The 17,515-nt window shown below is 39.3% G+C and overlaps 1 protein-coding gene across 1 annotated transcript in view; it reads right to left on the minus strand.

Annotated features, from left to right (window-relative positions):
• Window positions 1-17,515, minus strand: part of LOC140312974 (protocadherin-15-like) — a 192,614-nt gene that overhangs the window by 80,761 nt on the left and 94,338 nt on the right. The window contains exons 7-13 of the mRNA XM_072390881.1: window positions 17,139-17,258; window positions 16,915-17,025; window positions 13,474-13,644; window positions 8,459-8,567; window positions 8,210-8,322; window positions 5,573-5,779; window positions 3,389-3,523 (exon numbers count right to left, since the gene is read on the minus strand). Coding sequence (XP_072246982.1) covers window positions 3,389-3,523; window positions 5,573-5,779; window positions 8,210-8,322; window positions 8,459-8,567; window positions 13,474-13,644; window positions 16,915-17,025; window positions 17,139-17,258 — 966 coding nt within the window. The remainder of the gene's footprint in view (window positions 1-3,388; window positions 3,524-5,572; window positions 5,780-8,209; window positions 8,323-8,458; window positions 8,568-13,473; window positions 13,645-16,914; window positions 17,026-17,138; window positions 17,259-17,515) is intronic.

A 17,515-nucleotide genomic window follows, 5' to 3' on the forward strand; every position in this document is an offset into this window, starting at 1 on the left:
TAGACACATGGTAACAAACACAACAATGCTTCCTCTCATGTTAATTCTTCAGCTAACCCCAAAAAAGTTGTCAGTTTTGTTTTTTTTGGGGGGGTTGGGAGGTGGACAGTTGGACTGCATTCCAACTGTACGCAGATTCATTCTGTAATTACATACAAGTGTTAGAACTGACTAAAATAAGCAATGTCACGCATGCCTGCTCATCCTTCTAAAGCAGTCTGTCAAACACACAGTAAAGGGCAAAACATGAACATAATAATCTATGAAGGTGGATATGTCTGTAAACTGAGTGTTCCTTCTCTCTCTCTCTCTCTCCGTCTATATTACTTAGAGTAATTGCACATCTAATTTGAGGTTAGCATTTGCATAATGATTGTTCTCAATAGTAAGTTCAAGAATTAAATTAACCTTATGGAGGAAACAGCACAAACTATCCAGTTATGTAGTAAACATGTTAATAAGCTTGGATGACAATAACTGAGAAAGCCCTCAGATACATGTGAGATACATTTTCTAATATGGTTTGTTAACGGTCTTATTTTACATGATTGTTTCAGCAAACAAAACATCTTATGCACTCACTGAGATCATTTTAGACAAGCTTTGGTAACAATAGCATAAAATGAGTCACTTGGAACAGACACATTTAGACACCGATACAATTTCAGTGTGTAGGCTGCATAGGTCACAGAATGCAAGTGAGAAACAAGAATAAAACAATATCAATAGACAAACAGCTACAATTACTCATGCAAAGTAGTACAGACACAGATTTTGTGACAGCCTGAATACACAGCTAGATGGAAAAAATGTGTAACGTGCCCAGTAGATTGAGGAATATAATGTGAGATGCAAATCAGCCTGGTTCAAGTAACCATGTCATCAAATTTTCATACAACAATGAATCTTTTTCACAGTTGCAGATTTTGAAGTGAAACAGAATGTAAACAGACTAATTGCACTAACTGTGCTGAAGTAGAAAATAACCTCCTTCCACCACCAGCTTTTGACTAAATTCAATTTATTGTCATGCCAGGTTTCAAAACTGTGGGCTGTCTCACACTGTAAGCCCAAAGCTGTGTGCTGCCAGAGGTGTATTGTTAACTGGTCAAGCAAATATTTTTAAAGCAACTTAGTGACATTTCAAGGAATATGCTGAACTGTGTTTACCGTGTTTTTAATTAGGAAAAATTCTGTTATTCTGTGAGGGACTGGGATCTTTCCCTGGGCCTCTCGCCTACTGACATCTGGGACAGGCTCCTGCCCCCCCCCCCCGTGACCCTGACTTGGATTAAGCGGGTATAGAAAATGGATGGATGGAAGATGACATTCTCTTGGATATATATATATTTTTTTTTCATAGGTCTTGGGAGTCTCTCTCATCTCGGAATCAATTGCATTTTTAGTCAAGGGATACAACAAAATTACAAATGCACCGTCTGATTTTTTTGCAAACTATGTCACTTTGATTGGATGTAAATTTCCCTCCTTTAACTGTAACCAGTTACTTGACTAATTTCTGATCTCAAGTTCTTGTCTTTGTGAAGAGTTGTAACCCCTCACAATCAAAGACAGAAAGGTACTGTGGGTGTCAGCGTTTTCTTGCTCTGCTGTAGAAAAAAAAACAGAAGTAAAGTCAAGTCATTTAGCTCTCATCTGTGTTTTTCATCTGAGCTTCTTTATTCTTTATTTTCTCTGACACTTTGTAAAAGCAGTGATGGCATGAGCTATTGTGTGCCCATCCCAGCTTCAGCCAACTTTCAATCAGTCAGGATTTACCCAACATGTAGCTTCATCTGTGATGGCTACAGGAAGTTTTTTGGAAGACTGCATGCAAGTCTGTTTATATTGGTTGAAAGTCTAATATCCTTAACACTGCGTGACGTGAAATTGACGCAGGTGGATACCTAAAGTCCTACCACAAGCCATAATTCTAAAATGCTGTATTTATGTTTTCCAGCTATGAACTAACACTCAAAACAGCAACAGAATTTATAAGCGAGGTTATGACCATCGAAGTGTCTCACAGAAGGGATTGTTTTTTACATATCTGATGCAGAATGAAGCAATCCTACGAAATAGCTGTAAATGCAATGGAATCTGAAACAAATTAAAACAATGATGAACAGTAAACCCACTCTGACGATGTACCCTGTAAAATCTTGTCAGAAAGGATCTCAAGCTTAAAAGCTTTCATAGCACTTACAAGCACTTGAGCTCCAAATATGTCACACCATAGAGAAAGTTATACTGTATAAACAAACCTGTGCACACACAGAGCGGAAAGGGCAGACTCTGTACACATACAATAAAGAAAAGGCATCATACTTCCATAAACTGCTGATGTCCAAAGCACTTCTACCAGTATTGCATCATAACCCACAGTGAACTGAATCATCCCTTTTAAAAAACTCCTGCAGTTCACATAGAGTGTGCTGTAGGTACTCTCTGATCGAAGGGAATCCTCCCGTCCGATTGCGCTAATATTTTGTTCCTCCAAAGCGGCAAAGAAGCAAAGACCTCCGGCTGCTGACCATACTTAAATTAGTCACACGGAATTCTGACTTTAAAAGCAAAAGCAAAAAAACAAATCAACCTGTATAAAGGTTTGTAATTTAATTATCCCACTTACGAAACCTTTCCTAATGAGTTTCTGACCTCAATCATTAATTTAATGCCAGTTTTCAAATCGGCATGACGCTCATTTTGTAAATGGTGGTCATATTGCTGTGGTGAAAAGGCCAGAGCAGGCAGGCTCTTAGGGGAATTTATTTAAAGGAACAGCATAGAAACAAATTAAACGGCAGCATACAAGGAATTCCCAAAGACAATAGATTGTGGTGTTCTCTTATACTTTCTGATAATGTTCTGTGCGTACGTGGCCATAAAACAATCTCTATCTGACACCATTGTGTCTTATATTTCTCACAAACCTTTTCTGTCGCTGACCTTACCAGAGAACACCCTGACCCGAAACAATATGTGGTGTGAGCAGTAGTGAGGCTCCCTCCCACACTATTTAGAGTAAAACAGAGAGCAAAACAGTGTGTGCCTCACGGCATGGCGACCTTTGTACATCACAAGTCACTTCCGGAATATTCCGAGCCCTTTTTCTCCTTTTCTTAGCAGAAAAACAGAGATCTCATATACCTTTTGATTTATCTTTGGAAGTTTGAAAAATAAGTGAGCAAACTTTCTTACTTCACGACTACTTGTCCACCAAAAAAAGGTCACATTGCTCTGCAAGTGTCAAGTCAGTTTTGTATCTCCAAGTGCTTCTTGGTTTAGCTCTCACCTGTGACTTCTATTAATATCCACAAAATGGAAAATGTAGGTCACAGAACTCGAGGGCTGTCTCACAGATAGCTACACTGAGTTGGAGACTCACCGTGAAAGTATAGGCCATCTGCTTCTCCCGGTCCACAGGTTTGAGGAGCCTCAGGTAGCGGATTATCCCAGATGGGGTCAGGCCAAAGATCGTGGTGTAGTCATCCAGGGTTATCTTCACCATAGGGTCTTTCGTCTTCGAAAGGAAAAAGGGTATGCCAAAAAAACATGTTACCATAGTGATATGAGTGTTTCACTTTCCCAAGACCGCAGCTGTGGCGCTGAGAAAACCTATCAAAAAGAACATTTTGATGTGACAGAGTTAAAAAAAGTAATCTGCTGGCAGGTGTCTCATCAGTCTTCAGAAACCAGTAGAAAACAAGCAGATGACAGATGATAGACTTTTTCAGCATAATTGTATCAGTGACACAATATCTTGATTGAGACAAAAAGAAAGGGAGACTTTATTCCACTTATCACTACTTATTTTCCTTCAATGGGAAGAATTAAGTAATATTTATAAAGCACGGCTGTGACAGCTTTTGTTGAAAAGATTTTTGTTGAAAGTGAGGGAAAAGATGAGTCATCGTCGCTGTGTTAACAAATAAACCTCCAAGTGCATAGTGCTCCGTTGCTGCAAGTCGACTTCGATTCACGTCCATCAATGAGTCCTCTTAAGAGAGTTTGGTAAACATCGGGACTGGGTGGCTTATTGATTTGTTTTATCTCTGTCTCCACTTTGATTTGTTAATCTTCTCCAAAGACTCAGGAAAGGGGTATTTTGAAAGATGAACTAAAGGTAGTGATCATTTGTTTTTTGGGTGCGTGTGAGTTCTGTGGGATTTCATCCATCACAGGAAGTGTAAGAGTTCAGTAGTCTTAACTGTGGTGGCTGTAAACACACAAGCATGCAAGCACACACTGCACATTTTCTTAAGTCTGTAATAAAGTCCAGGTACACAGAGAAGAATAATTCATGAAAAAACGTTTTTTTGAAAATATGGTGCATGATAAGAAAACTGCAAAAGATTTTACTTTTACAAATAAGGAAACATTGATCTGAATACAAACTGCACTACAAAGACACTGCAAACTCATAAACACACACACACTGAGATAGAAAGGTCAGTGCATCAGTTTAATTATTCCTGATGCATTACTACTGGAGATCTGCTTCATATGCATTCATTTTTATCTTATTATGTACATTAAAAAAAATCTCCATAATAAAATTATAAACTACAAATGTAATCATGAATATAAGTCATCTCCAGCAGTGATGAATGACCTTGATTTGTTTGTGTTTCACAGAGTGATGCATGCATTAACAGCAGGGATGTCCTGAGTCAATTTGCAAAGAGGGGATAAAGCTGATCAAGGTTTTTTTAATGGATCAGTATTAGCTGTATAAAGGCCATCAACCTCAGATAATTTGTTAAATGTAACTTATTGCACTTCAGGTATGGCAGCTGTCAAAGCCAGCTCTTTCAAAATTGTGCATAATACTGGAATCCCGCACAGCACAGGAGAGTAACAGATGGCAGGCACCAGTTTAAATGACATGCACATTGACATCATGTTGTGTGAGCAAAGAGAGTAATCTTTTGCTATATCACACAAACAGAATAAAAAAAAAATGCAATCAACCATAAGCATTTTGTTCAAAGTAGAGATCAAGCAAGGATCTCTCTTTCTCTCCCAACATATGAAAAACTCCAGAGGACAATATATAAAAAACTGAAAGAAACCAGTTACAGGTGTGATGCAGGTTTTATGCGGAGCTACTAAGCCAATAAATCCCGAAATTCAATTTGTGTCACTGATATCAATACTGGCCTACTTTAAGTTATTAAGCCTGCACAGTGCAGCTGTGTATGATGGAGTCAAAGATAAATACTGGATTAAACTCTGCATCAGAAGATACTCAACATTCAAAATGACTAAAATCTGAGATTAAGAGCAGAGTAATTGGGTCAGGACATCCGTTTATTGCATTGTGTGTGTCATTGCATCCAAAAGCACCCAGTTTACCCACAGGTGTTTCACCAGGAGCCAGCTACAACATGGAGAAAAAAAGCAGGGACTCATGACTCAAATGACTCGTGATGAACATGATGTTTTCTGTGAGCACACAAAGCAAACGTGAATAAATGTAGAACTTTATCGATATTTGACAAATGCAGTGCCAGTGGCCATGTAGACAACAGTGAGTTTAACATGGTGAAGGATCACTTTTGCCATCTACCTCTTCGATGTCATTATCCAAAGCGATGACTCTCAGGGGGGTACTGAGGTTGGCACTGGCTGAAATAGTCGTACCAACTGGGGACGACTCACTCACGTAGCCCTGATAAGTGGCAAACTCGAAATATGGTGCCTGGTTGTTCTCATCCAGGATTTCAATAATGAGATCAGCATAAGCTGGCAGGGGGTGACCGTTGTCCTGTTCGGCCTACAAGAAAAAAATACAAATAACAGCATATATATACATACATACAGCAAGAGAGAGAAGCTGGTTCAGTGAACCAGAAAACAGATAAAAGAGAAGCAGGGAAGTCTTTCCCTGCATGCAAAGTCGGTTCAATGATACTCGAATACCAGAAATTTGCCCTTTCCCTTCAGATTCTGCATATTAATACAATGATTCTGTTTATATAGATTAAATGCAATGTATGTAGAGATAAAAGTAAAAAAACAAATAAATAGCTTACAGTATATGTAAATCTCCAGAGCTGAGCATGAAATGTAAGTGTGGACTCACATTCACAATGAATTTGTATTTACTATAGTTACATAATTAAATCTGTAACAATCACCATAATGTAAATATTGTTTCTTCTTTATTTTCCTGCATTGCTGGTGGGGTACAGAGCTGCTTCAGTAACATCGCACATTAGTACAACTCAAAATGGGTGTTTTAAGAGGCTGCAAATAAACTTGTAATTGTATCCGACACTACCACAGAGGCCAAACCGAAACAATATGATCTGATTGGGCTTTCACTGCAATTCTTCCCCTTTTTAAGCACATATGTCACTATTGCCTCCCACACTGGGAGGCTTCGGAAACTATAATTCTTTGAAAATCCAGATGGAGAAAGGCACTGAGGCAGCAACAGTATAATCCATAACCTGGAACTAATTCTGCACATTAGCTCAATTTCACCGGCCTTGTGTTGCAGAATGCAAATTGTAATACAAGTGAACACTTGCGCATCTCAATGGCAAAACATTTGAGCAAAAATATCGTGCTCTTCCTTTTGTGTGTGCGAACACTAATAATATGAAAGATTCCTGCAGCACACCTCTGGGATAATCAATTGCGCTCCCATGAGTTGAGGTTCACACCTGTTATTTATATCACAATGTTATTCAAGTCAAACTATCTCCAACAGATATCTTCTACCTTTTTTCCCCAATCTGAGTGATAACACAGATCATCCACACTACGCGGACCCATAGATCCAATCTGTTCACACTAACCCCTGGGAAGAAAGTGCTCTCAGTGATGGACATGATGGACATTTCTAGATGTTATCCGCTTTCTTGAAATTCACACACACACACACACACACACACGCAGATGCACATCCACCCATGCACACACATTTCTGTCTGTGAGAGCCAAAACAAGGAATAGCATTACGTTGTTCCCTGGTGATTTAGCTCTTTTCAGGTGTACCTATTTTAGGGAGGCAGTGCTAAATTATTTGTTCTGTACAACTAAAATAGAGGCCAACATGTGCACACACTGCTATCAAAAGTCACTGTTTATCAATCAATCTCAATTTTCTCATCCCAATTCCATCATCCTTTAAGTGTCATACTGCTCTTCTTCTTCCCCTCTTTTCTTTTTTTTTCTAATTACCAAACTATTTTCTCCATCCCCATCTGCCTGTCCCACTTGTCTTCATTTTCTTTGAGTCATCTTGCAGAATGTGCCTCTTTCAGGATCAGTGATGACTATTAAACAACAGCAGATGTGGTTTCTAAAATATGCCCAAGTGTCTGGGCTACTCACAACATGTATGTAATCCAAATACACAAAATGTGATGTATCAGTGCACTCTCAATTCTCATTTCCCTGCTCTTCTGAGCCCTAAAGCAACAGCTGCTTCTCCTCTGAATGACTCAGAAAGATAAGGCTCCTAGTATCCAACACCCCCCCCCCCATCCATCTTGGGTTTTTTTCTACTTCCCCTTTGAACTATCTCCCTTCCTCAAGCTATGCACAATCCACCAAAAGACATGCAAATGCCTCTAATATGATCAACATGTTTTTCCTCTTGTGAAAAAAGGCCTTCCTCTCAAGTCTTTGCTTCTCATATATCCTGGTAAATAGCAGGTTATAATATGCTCAAAGGTGTCTGAAGGTTAGAGTGTAGATGAAAAGTTCACGTGCACTGTTGCTTCGCACCAGCAGGGAATAAAGCAAGCTCTGCTCTAAATTAAGATTCATGAGGGTACAGCAGCCTATCCTTCTTTTTCAGTCCATAAATCATTCCATTCGTTCATTTTCTCCCACGTTTCTTAAGCATGTAAGGATAGGACTAATGGCCTTAATGACTGAGATTATCTAGGTAAAGCAGGTAAGGGGAACACCAAAGCAATCAAAATATCAATTACATTTGAGGCGACATAAACACATGAATAATAAAAAGAGACTATGTTGGCTTAAATAGCTTTGTTTGTCCAATCAATAATTTACTTTAGGCGGGACCATGAAAAAATAATTTGACTGCACAAAATGTTTTTGCATCACAAAAACTGCATTTTGCATTTTCTTGACAATGTGCTGAACAGGTCTTTATAAAAGATCTGATGACTGTTATCCAATAAATATTAATTAAATCAACAGTGCCAAATGAGACTTTATTTGTTACCTTAATGATAAGTGTGAATCTCTGGTACAAGTCCCTACTAACTGGCTTAAGAACATTCAGTTCCGCAGTGGTCCTGTTCAAGGAGAAATACTCTGGATATGAGACTGGATGACCTGCAATATAAAAAATAAGACAGTTTAAGGTTACATCAAGAACACAAGTGAACGTTCAAAGGACGAGTCATGACAAACCAACCAAACTGAGGAGCATTAAATATGTACAGTCAATGAAGATACGTGAGAAACATACCAACGAGGATGTAATAGAGAATGCCAGGTCGATCTGATGGGGGCTGAATGTTTCTGTCCATGTCCACAGCCCGGATGGGTGGGGTTACATTCAGTGGATTCAGTTTGCTCTGCATCAAGGGGGAGGCAGAAACAATATCGCAAAGAAATAAGATTCGGATACATTGATTTATTTCCAAAGATTTTGTCACCAAAACGAAAGAAAAGAAAAGAAAAGAAAAAATATATGCAGACAGTAAATCTTCTGATGTGGAAAATCCAGAGTATTTTGTGACAAATATTATATTAATTACAACTACGTGTCTCTATTCTCTACAGAGGCCGATCTGTTCTCTCCACCTGGCCCATTATGCTGATTTCTGTGTTTAAAGGAGATAATAGGAGCTGCTGTGATTGGGGATCATCCCAGCTTCCCTTGCTGATACTATATTCAACCTCTGCAGGAATACAATTTGCTGTCCCATTTAAGGACGATACTTTTACTATCAAGTAACCAAAACTGCAGAAATCTGAAAAATGCAGCTGATCAGATTAAAAGCAAGCAATTAGACTTCTAAAGCAAAGAATATATTATCAATAGATCATAATCTATTTATAACATATTTTATCAATATTAGTCCTTGCATTAACAGCCATATTTCTTAACACAATGGCCATTTATCATGGTAATTACTCAAACAAACTGAAGTTATCTGAGATCTATTTCTCATCAGCATTCTCATAAATATGCTTATTAGTGATGCACACCAAGGATTATATGTTGTGGTGCTGTAAGCCACTTCTGCTGATCTTATAAACATATAGACCAATATTACCCCTTCCTTACTCACACACTGTTGGTTAAAAGGGAATATGTTTTGTAATTCACATTAAAGAATGCCTTTCTTCTTGTAAAATGCTTCCACATCCTTGTTACACTATGTGCAAGTATGCAAAAAAAAGGCCTGTGCCAAACTTTCCAACAGCTCCCTGGTAGGGGAATTCCTTCCCTAGGGGGTATATTTTTATCATACAGTTCTGGAGTAATCCTTACACCCCTCTCCAATCATCCCTTTTGTTTTTACAATGTGTGGAGGTGCACTAAATCAAATCCCCCTTGCTCTGCACAATGATGATTAGCTTTAATACCTTCCACCAGCAGTCATTATCCAGGGGACTCCAGAGCCCATACTATACCCCCCCCAGGGCAAAAAAAACAAACAAAAACAAATAGATAAAGACAGATAAACTTAATAATGCCTGTCTCGCAATTGTGATTAATTGTGATACACTCATCAATTACGAGAAGGCAAATCTCCCAGTGGAAAGACATGTTAGCATAATAGTTACAGTGCAGAATGGAGAAGAGACAGCAAAAACTGGCTGCCAACTGCAAGGCCAGGTTCTGAACGCAAGACTCACATAATTCACACCTTTTCTCATGTTTTCACGCCACATGTCTGTTCTGTTAGTGCAAAACAACTTAACAAATAATGATGTTGTGGCATTAGCAGAAGAGAGTGACACCACAGATACTGACAGAGGCAGTAACAGTGATGTTTTCATACTAATCAGGGGAATGTCAGAAATATCCATTGTAAATGACAGCTGGTTAAATCATTTACAATCTGGATCATAGTTATTGGAGCTGTGCTCTGAACACTGTCTGCAGCAGGTAAGAACCTGATTACTTATAATAACTGCAAACAACTTTGCTTGAAAAAAATAAAAAGACCCCTTTAACACAGCGAAGTCAATATGTTAAAGCATTTCTATTATTTTGTTAATGTTCTCAGTTTTACTCTGCAGTCAAGTGAATGAGAAAGTGCACCCTCTTTTATTCTAAGATGTAAGGATATATTTAAAACACCTCGTTCATGCCAGGTCCTAAAATGATAGATGAAAAGCATGTCATAATTCATTCAACAAAATGGATACACAGGACCTGAGCACCTTGCAGTCATTGAGTCGAACATAATATTGTAGAGTCAAACGTGAGGCCATCCGAATGACAGCTACAACTTGGTCAGAATCGAGCCATGCCGATTTTTTTGCCATGCAACAGAATGGCTACAAAAGAAAAGAACCAAGGTATTGGCATGGTCAGTCAAAGTACAGTTCTCAACCTGAACAAAACAATGCTGCAAAACCTTAAGAAAGCTGCTCATAATCAAAACCTTGAACTCCTTTAGTGAACTGAAGATCCATTGTAAAAAAGGAGTGTGCTAAATTCTAGCCTAACCATGTGAGACATTCATAATATTTCAATCGAGATATTGTTGCTAACTTGGTTCTAAAATCTATTAAATCATGGGACGTACTTAGTTTTTTTTACAACACACTGCCCTCTTTGGCTTAATTTCTGTTACATAAATAATGACACAATGTAATATGTGACGTGCTGTTACTCATTCAAGGTTGTATGTACTGTATTTTGCGCACTATAAGGCTCACCTGATTATAAAGTGCACCCTCAATTATGGGGTCCATTTCTTTACTTAACCCATACATAAGGCGCACCTGATTATAAGGCGTACTATTACCTAATGTTCTCTGATTGGTTTATCACTGCTAGCACATGTAGTGTATGTATTACGTCCCTGTGTCAGCGGGAAATGGTCCGACGGTCAAGGACAAAATCGTCGGTTGTTTTTACACTTATAAAATGCACATCGGTCTGCATCACCCATCTCAGACTGAAGAACAGGCCCTCACTGGGACATGGGCAAAAAGCATTAATGAAGACACGATTCAATCGCTCAGTACGACCTCCATACAATCTTCGCCCCATTCAGAGTGAATGGCTGGAATATGCCTGACCCTGTATTCACACCTAACGCGAGTGACGGAAGTGGCCAGTTGCCATTCTTTTCCAATGTACAGAGCGAAGAGGCGCGGCAAAAGTGAACGTGGCGGTGAGGGCCGCGAAGGAAGAGTGGTGAGTGATGCGGAGGGGGATTAATGCCACGATGAATGCTCGGCGCTCCCCGCAGTAAATTCAAAATGGCGGTATCCGTGACAGATTTTAGAATCTGGTGCACACATAAAGCGCACCGGATTATATGGCGCCCGGCCGTTTTTTGTGAAAATTTAAGGCTTTTAGGTGCGCCTTATGGTGCGGAAAATATGGTACTTAATTCAAAACCTGGTAAGGTCCGGATAATCTTTTTTTTTTTTTGAGCTATAAATGTTCTCTGCCAGGGCTGAGGCATGTGTGTGAGTAACTATGGTAACAATCAAGTAAGTCTTTGTCCCCTTTTCACCTTTTCTTAACTTTTCTTTTTAGCCATATAAATTCACAATCCCTCCATGCACTGCTAGACTTTGAAGATGTTCTAGTGAGTGTTGATAACAACCCTCAGGTTCAACACCTTTAATATGAATAAATTAATAATTTCAAACTTAAATAGGCCCTCCTTCTAATAATAGTTTCCTGTATTGATGCACCCAGTTACTTCTAACAGTTTTTGTTTGGCATAGCACCTTCAACTTATCAAGACCAGTGCAGGTGGCTGTTTATTGATTTAAGAGGTTACATTATATAAAAAAATCATATATATATATTTGGCCATTTTTTAAATCACTTTAAAATTATGAATATTTTCTGCCCTTTCCTGCCCTGGGAGCAATGCCTTTGGGCAAAGCCTAAAGGCTCCTGCACAGTTAGCAGTCTGCAAACCTTGTATCATAAATTATACAAGCGCAAATTCTATATAGGTTGAACAAACAGCGGTGACTCACTACATGACCCCTGAACAGACCCCTCACAACTATAGCTATATTTATGCATACAAGTACATATTCACACAATGTACATGCTTGTTTTTCATCACAGCTTTGTTCTCCGTAGGCCTCAATCTTCCACAATCAACTTTAAATTCTCTCAATCACTTCCCTATGGTTTTATTGCAGTTTTTTGTGTTTTAAAGTCTCTCTTGTTCTGCGTCAATTGAATTAAATTCTGTTCATTTCCATTATCTAAAACATGTCATCTCAGTAGACCTGTCCAGGGTGTACCCCACCTTTCGCCCGATGACTGCTGGGATAGGCTCCAGCTCCCCCCTGCGCGACCCGACTGACGGATTGACGGTATAGAAAATGGATGGATGGATGTCATCTCAGTACACTTTTGTCAGACCTAATGCCGTTGTTTCCAATTATTGACTGAGAGCTAAGCTGTATTTAGCTATACCCTATATTTTTTAAATCACACTTGAGTCAGTTAACCTTTAATGCATTCCCACTCTTTAGGAAGTCTGAGGTGCTATGACATTGCGGCAATCATTTCACATTCTCCACGCATATAGAGCATTTTAAACTGGAATACATACTCACGAGTCAGGGCAGTTATTATTCACCTCATACACTATATGTATGGAGTGTAGGAGGGATCTAGAAAACAGAAGTCCAACACGATCTCTATCCTCTAGAGATTTAAACCATCCTGCTCTGAAGGTACTATAATGGACTCTGAATTTCATTATAATATTAATTTCATGCATGGAAATTCTCAACAATAATAAGGCAGATAGTTAAAAATATGTATTCACAATCAATGAAAGATTAATGTAACTTCTATTTATTCACTACTTGCTCTCTCCACCTAGAACACCATATTTTACGCTCAGCTGCCATGCAAATTTTCTCTCTCTCGTTCTAGCTGTTGTGAATTCCAGTGGTGCTTTGCTGTCATCCTAAGTCAGCTCACCCCTGAGCACTGATTGTGGGTAGAACAGACCAACCCCCCCCTCTAAAATAGAAATGCTGAGGCAGTGACACAAAAATTTACTCTGCCTTCAGCTGAGGTAGCAAGGCAAGGTGTAAGCAGCAAATTTGAGTATTCAAATGGTGTATCACAGGTCTGAGTCATATGTGCATAATACATGTGCACACACACGCACACACATAAAAATTATTTAAAAGATTAAAAAAACAGAACGTGCACGGATGAAAAAAAATATGCTGTCAAAAGAGAGAAATCTGTAGATGGTGATGAAAAGCAATGTGCTCACACTTGCCCGTCTGCCCGTTCCTTACCGGTTCAGTGAATTCAGGGATAGCAACACGGTAGGTGATGGGGTTGCAGTCACTAGTGTTGTTCACCAAAACACAGGGCAAGAACATGGGACCCAGGTCATCTCCATCCAGAACATCCACAGTCAGAGTCGTGGTGGCTGTTAGTTTGTTGGGGGGATACGGAGCTCGGTCCTGGAAGATAAATAAACATTTTGAGCCCCCACCCTCAAAGTCCCAAAGCTTCGGTGCTTTACTGCTTTGCGCGCAGCGGCAACATTCACTGCTGAAGCTACAAATCAATATTTACTAAAAGATCAAAATCATAACAGATCTGTGCATCCGGTCATATAATGTTTGATGGTATGGAATGCAATGACTGTGCTGGTTAAAACATAAAATTGTGAAATACAGTTGCTTATGATTTACAGTATGAAGACAATTTTAATATTTGTAATATATTTTTTGACAAAATGGGGAGACAGAATCTGTCGATGCAGACCACGACAAAAGTTTAGCTTTAAGGAGAATTTGTATCTATTTCCTATAAAAAAAAAAGGCCAAAACAATGTCTTACAGCATAGACACATTGTTCTTTTTTTTACTTATATTTGATAAAGTCATCTGTCTGCTCTGCATAATATTTTGCTGCCTAACAGTTTCACAATCTTTGCAGGCAGCTTGAGCTTCTGAGAGAACTGCTAGAAAGGTATATCAAACCCTTTTTGACTCCGAAAGACCATCCGGAGGAAAGTGTAAACTTTGAGGTTGGACTATTTTTTCTATTTTTTTAATCAGGCTCCCACTGGATTTCTGACTGTTACCGTCTGCTCCTGCACATTCTGATTATTCCCAGTTCTTTTAATTTTGTGCATACTCCTGTCTCACCTGCCTTTTTCGCCCACTCAACTACACTGAGCTGCAGATAAAGCTTGTTAAGTACCAGAGCTGGCTTTGGTTCTTAGCTATTAGCCTAACATGAGGCTCAAAGCCAAGTGTCACACAGGGACCTGTGGGCGGTTTATTTATTTATTTTATTTGCCCACTCCTGCTGAGTTAAATGATAAAACTCCCATCTCTCCCATCCTGTGGGAACAGGGAATTCAGATCCCAATACAGTCATCTACTCTGGAGTGGTGGTAAACTGTTCTACTGTGCAGTGACAGCTGTGCAGATTGATGCATCCTCACTCTAAATGACTGTCCAAGCACATTTAAGCAAGCACAATAGAAACAAGCCATATGAACTCATAAGGTTAAAGCAACTCTTCTTTTGATATTCTTTCATTTCATGAAATATTACTTTACTTACCTACTTAGTACTTCTAGTTCATCCATCCATCCATTTTCTATACCCACTTAATCCAACCTAGGGTCAAGGGGGGACCTAGGTCTAGGAGCCTATCCCAGCTGTCATTGGGTGAGAGGCAGGGAACACCCTGGACAGGTTGCCAGTCCATCACAGGGCTTAATACTTTTAACTTAGTGTCTTTTTTTAAATCACTATTTTATTTACGAACAGCAATTTTGATCCACTTGCATGCAAAGGATTGGAGAGGGATTATATTTAAGTGAAACGTGACAACTACTCATTTTTGCCAAGACAAGTTTCTAACACTGAGACTGCACTTTCACACACTTTCATGAGGCAAGATGGAAAAATCCTTCCTGTAGAGCCTAGACTAGGTGTTTCTCTAATTGGCGTCAAATTCTTGGTCATTAGCTTTGCAGTTGCTCTGGGTCAACAGACATTCATTTTCTACCAATCGGCAAAGGGTTTGGACTAGGGAGGGAACATAAACATGCCCTCATTAAAATGCACACTGCCTTAATGGGGTCATTAGGATTACTGGCTTTGCAATATTTTTCTCAGTCATCCTGTCCAATGAGAGTGTGAAGGGAAATGCATCCTTCAAGTAAAATGTGGAGTCAAATGAGTGCTGAAATGCAAAGCATTTGTGGTATACACAGACTTTGATCCCATAACATGTCGGAGACAGCTTCAAAAGTGTGCTACAGTGAAACCTGAGAGCAGTGGTTTCAAAGTGTGAGGTTTGCCTCCTCTGGGAGGAGAGGTTGTGAGCAGAAATCGGAGGAAGTAAAGCCCCCGATTTCCTTCAATGGCCCTGACAATGCTCCAATTCCGATATTTGCAAAAAGAGGTCTTAGCTGATGATTGCATGAGACCAGTCATCATCTCAGTCGTCATATTATGTTGAGACCAAGCACCCAAGTTTGGTGACCAAGCCAAGAGAATTTATTGCGGAATTAAAGGAACTGAGGTGACACAAGAAAGTAATTGGAACACATAGCAACCCAAATATCAAGGGAACCAAAGCATTATATAGAGTGCCATTAAGCATAGCAAAAGCAGGTAAACCCTACAACATTGGTGGAAAGTGAATCCTCCCTGCTGCTAAAGATAGATATTCCACAATCACAGGTAAAGCCCCAGGAGAGCCTTTTCTCCTCCCTTCATGTGGAATCCACCAACATTGCTAACTGCAGCTAACAGTGTAGATGTGCTACATTACAGAGCTCAGCTTCCAGAAGTTTTTGTTTATTCATGAACTGCCAGCTCGCACTACAGCTGAATAAATCTTTAAGGCTTTGAATGATTTCATTCAGGAGAGTGATATTGATTGAAGTCCCTGTTAAGGAATATGTACTGACAACACAGTGGTCTGGTAAAAACAGGTGCAAGCAACTGCCTCCAACAATATTTGAAAGCACCATTTTTACCTGTCCCATCGCCATCCTCTGCAATGAGATGAGCACTAAGTTCCAGCAGCTGTTCCTGCAGGGTAAGCTGTTCCCTTACTTGTGGGGTTTGCACAACAAACTCCTCCTCTTACTTGGTGAAATCAAATTTCCAATGAGATATGATTTGCAGATAGTGTAGGGGGGATGACTTGTAAGGTTTCTAGGGGGTAGGCTCACTTACCCAAACCTGGAAAACCCTGCCTTAGAGTGTCAACACCATCAATGTTAGAGATTGTGAACAATTTCGGAATTTCTGACACTTAAATATCGGTTTGCAACTGACTGCCACTTGAGGAAACCTCAAAGCATTGCTTATAAATTACTAATGTGTAAAATCTCAGTCTAGTATAAATAAATAAATACATACATAGATTATATACCAGCTTCTGACAAAATTTGAAAAAGACTCAGTGAACTGCATAACTCCTGTTATTGTGTGTAGTTAAAACACAAAGTGGAACTTGTCAAAGCAACTTCTGTTCAAAACACCCTCAGGGAAACATAAATGAACGATATGCATATCCTAACACTTTAGCTTAAGGGGTTTACAAGTACTTTACCTTTTATGTCAGTGCTGAAGCACACAACCTTAGAAAATATCTGCAATGCACTGTCCATATTTAACTTGGAGATACTGCAGACGTGCTTGTATCAATATCTGCAAAAAAAAAATGGTTATGACTACTGTGGTTATTTCACTTACGTTGGCTTGGACCAAAACCAGGTAGCGAGTTCTCTCCTCATAATTCAGCCTTTCAGCTAGAACAATGTATCCTGAAAGGGTATTTCCAACCCTAACTGTCCTGTTAGATTCCTTAAAATAAGAGGAAAAGATAAATGAAGAGAGGTGGATCAGTAAGTCATGATTGCAGAGGCAATTCACAATGGTATAGAGCTTCTTTGTGATGGTGTGACTTGTTCATATACCGGATCGTTGGGGTTGTAAATGATACTGTACTCTATATGTCCGTTGGGCCCATCATCAATGTCCGTAGCACCATTATTTCCTGAGAAACCGGTGAAAATGGTTGTTCCGATTGGTGTGAGCTGGTAGAAAAAGAATGAGTGGGAGGAAAAGAAAAAGTCAGCATCTCAACGAGCCCTCGGTAAGCACAACATCAACTTACACCAAAGAACCCATTTATATGGCCAGTACTATTGCCACTGCACCCCACTGATATATAAAAAAGTTTAGAAAAAAAAAAAGAGAAAGAAATCAAAAAAGGAAAAAATGTTGCAGTCAGCAACAGTCTGAATCTTTGCGTGCAGCGCTGACAGAATAACAAAAAGTAAGTATGAGAACC

This window comes from Leuresthes tenuis, unplaced genomic scaffold (genome assembly GCF_036924035.1).
Source record: "Leuresthes tenuis unplaced genomic scaffold, fLeuTen1.0.hap1 SCAF_8, whole genome shotgun sequence".
Lineage (NCBI taxonomy): Eukaryota > Metazoa > Chordata > Actinopteri > Atheriniformes > Atherinopsidae > Leuresthes > Leuresthes tenuis.